The sequence below is a fragment of the Otolemur garnettii genome, unplaced genomic scaffold (assembly GCF_000181295.1).
Source record: "Otolemur garnettii isolate 467f Iridium unplaced genomic scaffold, OtoGar3 scaffold00247, whole genome shotgun sequence".
NCBI lineage: Eukaryota > Metazoa > Chordata > Mammalia > Primates > Galagidae > Otolemur > Otolemur garnettii.
The window spans coordinates 1036477-1042909 of record NW_003852642.1 but is presented as its reverse complement, the minus strand read 5'-3'; the positions used below and the strand labels follow the sequence as shown (position 1 = coordinate 1042909).

General features: G+C 38.0%; 1 protein-coding gene across 1 annotated transcript; it reads left to right on the top strand.

Moving 5' to 3' along the window:
• Positions 1-1703: 1703 nt before the first annotated feature.
• LOC100943734 (olfactory receptor 10AG1-like) lies at positions 1704-2660 on the top strand. The gene has a single exon (XM_003802454.1). The coding sequence runs from the start codon at positions 1704-1706 to the stop codon at positions 2658-2660; it is 957 nt and encodes a 318-aa protein (XP_003802502.1).
• Positions 2661-6433: the final 3773 nt, after the last annotated feature.

The window sequence follows — 6433 nt, the reverse complement described above, 5'->3', positions numbered from 1 at the left end:
AACAGAGAAGAAACAATTAGTGAGAAGAAAATCGAAGTAGAAACTGTAAATTATTTCAGTCATTTGGAATTTGTGAGGGGGAGAGGCACGAGGGGTCTTAATTGAAGAAAAGGGAATTGTTTTCTGCAGAAAATAAATGTGGGTTTAGTCTGGGAACTCCAGGGGAGAACGCAAAACGTGACAATGTGGATTTTGGAGTGTGTGATAATCTGTAAAAACAGGTTAAGGTTTTGCATTAATGTAGGGAACGAAGTCTGAATGGAAATCAGCAAAAGTATCTAGTTTCAGTACAGTGGAGTAGAGCTTGGATATCTTCCATTTGAAAGTGTTTAATTAGTGAAGGAGCTGATTAGCCTCAGTCTACCCCACATTTAGCACCACGGTTTCTGATAACTATTTGGAGAATAATATTGAAAATATAACAATACATTATATACACTGTACATATAAAATTTACACTCAGAAACTCATATCTAGAAATAGAAGAAAGGTACACAAAGGAAGAGTTTACATTTTGTTCTGTCAGGTGCGACCCCATGACCAAATTTTCTTGCACATTTTATTTCATCTTTTCCTCATCTATTTACACTTGGAAAGTCCTAAGCTCATGGAATGACTCCTTTTTTTTTTGAGACAGAGCCTCAAGCTGTCCCACTGGGTAGAGTGCCGTGGCATAGCTCACAGCAACCTCCAACTCCTGGGCTTAAGCGAGTCTCCTGCCTCCGCCTCCCAAGTTGCTGGGACCGCAGGCGCCCACCACAATGCCTGGCTATTTTTTGGTTGTAGCCATCATTGTTGTTTGGCGGGCCCGGGCTGGATTCGAACCTGCCACCTTAGGTGTATGTAGCTGGCGTCTTAGCCACTTGAGCCACAGGCGCCAAGCCTGGAATGACTCCTTAAGGGCTAAAATTCAAAATAAAAATAAAGTTGTTAAGATTTGGGGGAGAGGGGGCTTGATAGAATTTAAGATATAGCAAACCTTTTTTTACTTTATTTCACATTTCAAACTTCAAATAAACAAAGGACTTTTTAAAAAATCATGTTACTTGTTAAATAAAAAATTTTTCTATAATGGAGGAGTGACAATAGCTCTTAGTTTTCTGATCACTGTCTAAGTCTCTATCCCACATAATGAATACCAAGACCCAAGTCTCTATCCCATGTAATCAATACGGCCCCATACAGGGCAGGACACCAAGTCTGACTGACCACCTTCCCTTTTGGTTACCTGAGACACAGTTTACAGCGAAAACATCAACCCAGGGTAAAAGAGTAATATAAACAGATTGTAAATTAGAATGTATGAGGCAGAAAAAATTGCAAATGAAGATGAGATTGATCAAAAACAAGAAACTTCTCTCACTGTTAACTACAGCAACTCTTATCCTGAGACGAGGCTGCTTGACATGTTTTGCTGTGAGTTTATTACTATCTTTTTTGCTGTGTTTTTAATTCACATTTTCACAGTCTTTCCTGTTAGCGGGAAAAATAGACTTTAGAATTACTTTTCTTATTTATCTCCTGAAATTTTAGGGTATTAGGTTTGAAAATATGTTACCAAAAATATAAAATTAGCAAAACAAAACTGAACATCTGTCCTACGTCATCAGATTTGAAATTATCTGTTTAAAATATCCTGTTCTGCAGGTAAGACCAGAGGATGTGAAGAAGCTTCTAAAACCCCGACATCATTTTATTCACAGATGGAATCCACAGGAAAAAGTCCCCCACATGACAATCACACTACTTTAAGGGAATTCATCTTACTTGGTTTCTCCGATGTTCCTAACCTGCAAGGATTTCTCTTTGGGATGTTTTTGATAATCTATGTGATTATTCTGATGGGAAATAGCCTCATTATTATATTAACCAAGCTCGATCCTTGCCTCCAGACTCCCATGTATTTTTTCCTTGGCAATTTTTCTTCTTTGGAAATATGTTACGTGTCAGTTACTATTCCCAGATTATTAACAGATCTTTGTAGACAAAATAGAAATATCTCCTTTGTGGCTTGTGCTACACAAACGTATTTTTTTCTGGTCCTGGGAGCCACCGAGTGCTTTATTTTGACCACGATGGCTTATGACAGGTACGTTGCCATCTGCAACCCGTTACTCTACCCCCTCATCATGAATAAGAGGCTCTGTATCCAGCTGGCAGCTGGCTGTTGGGTCAGTGGAGTTCCGGTACACATAGGGTTCACCTACCAGATCTTCTCTCTGCCCTTCTGTGGATCTAATCAGCTGAATCACTTTTTCTGTGACATACCTCCAGTAATTGCTCTAGCCTGTGGGGACACTTTTCTGATTGAGATGCTGACTTATGCGATTACTGTTCTAATTGTCACTATTCCTTTTCTGCTGATACTTGGATCTTATGTGAAAATAATCTCAAACATCCTAAAGCTGCCATCAGCAACTGGGAGAGCCAAGGCCTTCTCCACCTGCTCCTCCCATCTCATGGTGGTGGCTTTATTTTTCGGATCAGGCATCATTACATATTTGAGACCAAAGTCCAGTCATCCTGGAGGATTAGACAAAGTCCTTTCACTTTTTTACACTATTGTGACCCCACTGTTTAATCCCATGATATATTGTCTGCGAAACAAAGATGTTATGGTGGCGCTAAAAAAATTCCTATCAAAACGGATTGTGTTATGACTGAAAAAAAATGGTTGTATACAATGTGTTCTATTATTTATCAAAATTTTCATAGATTAATTTTGGCTTTTTCTCTAATGCTTTTAGAAGCCATAATTATTCTGAATATGTTATTTTGTATTTTTTATCTCACATAAAATCAACTCTTTTATTTTCAAATAGTAAATGAATCCCAAATATTATTATTTTTTATGAATGAAAAGCAGCCACAAATGAAACTCAACCCAAGATAAGGAAGTGTCAGAAATATCACACTGGAGACAGAAAATATTATTGTTAGAGTCTACATTTTCTAGGTTGCAGAGCTAGTAGGTGGGAGAGCTATAATTCAATTCTGGGGGAGACGGTGCTCCTTGTCTATCATATTAAGTTGATGCATGTTTGGTGGACAATGTGCAAAGAGCTGGATGCAGAGGTGAAAGCTAGGGCTGGGGCTGGTGGTGAGCCAGAAGACTCCTGGGTGCAGGGTCTGAGGAGGGACTAATGTCCAGGATTGTGTAACAATTGGATCAGTTGGCTCAGCGCCTGTGGCTCAAGCGGCTAAGGCGCCAGCCACGTACACCCAAGGTGGCGGGTTCGAATCCCCAGCCCGGGCCCACCAAACAACAATGATGGCTGCAACCAAAAAATGGCCAGCGCTGTGGCGGGCGCCTGTAGTCCCAGCTACTTGGGAGGCTGAGGCAGGAGACTCGCTTGAGCCCAGGAGTTGGAGGTTGCTGTGAGCGTGATGTCATGGCACTCTACCCAGGGGGATAGCTTGAGGCTCCGTCTCAAAAAAACAAACAAACAAAAAAAAAAACAATTGGATCAGTTGTAAGAATGAGAATCCTTTAAATTTGGTTCCCTCGAGTCCTGAGTCAACTGACTCTAGACCTGACCCCAAAGAAGGGGAAGAATTGAAAAAGTGTTTACCAAAGAGGTAGCTCAGTAACTCCATTGTGTATAATTTTGCTGAGCAGTATGTTATAATCCCATAATCCAAGTGACTGATGACTTAAATAACATACAATAATCCTAATTTTAAGCAAGTAAATATAATCAGTAAGCATAACCCTGCTGACTACTAACTTCAATGACATATCATAATCATCATTATAAGTAAATATAATTAATAATTAATCTGCTTAAAAGTGATAGATGCTAATTTTGTCAATCACATCTCATTAAATTCTCACAAAAGACAAAACAAACCTGACACAATTTATATAATCACATAACATTACATGGAAAATAAATCATGGAAAAAGAATTCAAACAAACAAAAAAGCACTGGCTTGCAATCATAAACCTACATGCTATTGGTCAAATTATCCCCCATTAGCAGTTCTAAGTGTCTAAATAGTGCACACAAAAGAAAACGTAATGCGCAGACTCTTCTCTTCCCGTCCGCCCACATATACGTGGGCCATGAACATACCCCAGGGTTAGCCCCCTTTTATTGTTTGTTTCTGGATCAATGTTCTCAAAAGAATCTTTCTGAATAAAAATGTCTTCTGTTCTCTATTAATATTCTCCAAGGGAATTTTTTTTTATTTTTCATATGTACAATAAAAAAGATCTCTTTAAAAAAACCTTGCATAATATGAACTGTATAAATGGGAGGAGTTATACTCAGCACCATTTCCCTCATGGAGGGAAATGAGGGGATTAAAGCGTTGAAATAGAAGGTCAGAAATGTATGTGAGGAAAACAATCATGAGGAAGCACAGGATAATATAGCGATTGAGAGAATGCAAACAGGACAATGAGATTGTCCAGAAGGATAAATAATTCAAAGTGAGCTTCTGTGACCCTGCTCCATATCTATCTAGCAAGTGCCAATTTCCCGGTGGCTGGGCTGTGGTGGTTTGTCCTAGACCATTTCAGAAAGTATAATGGAATAGCGCTATAGAAAATTTCAGGGATAGTGAAATCTCATAGGATGTAAACTGGAAAAATAGGAAACGTATAAATAGTAACAATCTTAAATCAGAAACAATTGTAGTGGTCATGAAAGTGAATTTGGACGTTCTCAGATAATTTGTAAAAAAGGCAATAAAAGAACGTAAGGTGAAAAATACATGCTAAATTTCACTTGCTCAGAGATGAAACAACAGAAAAAACAGCAGCAGATAATCTACCTATTGGATGCTGGTGATGTTCCTCATCTCCAGTGGTTTCTCTGTGGATTGTTCTTTGCTGCCTAGGCTATGATCTTACTGGGCAGTAGTAACATGTGCCTGACAACGAAGGTGAACTCTGCTCTCCAGACTCCCGTGTATTTTTTCTTTAGCAATTGTCCGTTCTTGAAAATCTATATGTACGAGTAGCTCTCCTAAGAATGCTCTTAAATCTTAGGATGCAGACAAAAGTCATCTCCTGAGTTTCCTGTGCTCCACAAATGTGCTGCTTATACAGGGAAGCACAATGTTTCTTCCTGGACGTGTTGGCCTATGGCCTCTGGGTGGCCATTTGTAACCCTCTATACTTCCCTCTAGTCATGAACCTTGAGGTCTGTATCCAGATGGTGTGGGCTCCTGGACCACTGGCATTCCACATAGGGCAGATATTCTAGATTTTCTCTTTGCCCCTCTGTGGTTCCCGTCATATCAAGCACTACTTCTGGGACACTTCTCAATTCTTAAGCTGCTCTGTGGGTGCCCCTTAGTGAATGAGAGATTTCTACATAGTTGCTGTGCTATCTGTCATGATCCAATTATGCTGATACTCATCTCCTATGGCACGGTTATCTCCATGGTCTTAAACTGCCATCAGGTACATGTCAGGCCAAAGCCTTCTCTACCTGTGCATCTCGTCTGTGGTTACAGTGTTCTTCTTTAGAACAGGCATTATGACCTATTTGAGACCCAGGGAGACCTGTAACTCAGTAGGAACAAAGAGGGCACTTTCTCTTCTCCATGCTGTTGTGATTCTCAAGTTTGACCATACAACTTACAGTCCAGGGAAAAATAAATGCCGTCATGGCATGAGGAAAATACCTATGGAAATAATTGACTTCCCTGAAAGTGAATTGCATTTTCAGGAATTTGTTCCTTCTATATTGATAATGAAATGCCAGCAGATATTTGTCTTTAACTCTACTTTCTATCTGTACATACAACAACAAATATTTCCAAATTAAAAGTTACTTTTCAAAGTCTCTTGTCTCAATTTATACATGTTATCTGTGTGTTGGCAAATAGAAAAGTATCCATTTAGTAATTGCATAATTTTATAGTGTAATATCTCCCCTTGATAACAACTTTTAACAATGATTGATGCCTATTACAGTCAATATTTAAAACTGTATAATTCATTTCCATGTATTTGTAATAGCCATTTTTCACTTTGGCCTTGAGTTTTAATTAAAATTTATGCTTCCATTTTGGCCTGGCAATGACTCTTCAGAGAAATAATTTCTTAGTGACAAAGTATTATTTAATGGGGGCAGAATTGAATAAATGGTGTTTGTATGATACCAGCCTAATTTGTGTGTATTTTGTATTAAACTTTTCTATGTAACATGATCTTATATAATAAAGCAAATATTATTATTATTTACCAATAATTAAACAGCAGGAAGGTCATGAAATATTCACAATATTTTTACTAATTCTTATTTTCTCCTTGAAACAATAGAAGAAATGGAAAACTTAGTTATTTTATAACTCTAATGTCTGAAAACAATGTACGTATTATATAATTATGAGTTAACAAATATTATAAACCTTTTTGATACGCTATGTAATAGTATACATTTATTATTTACATTTATTTACATGATTTTATCAATA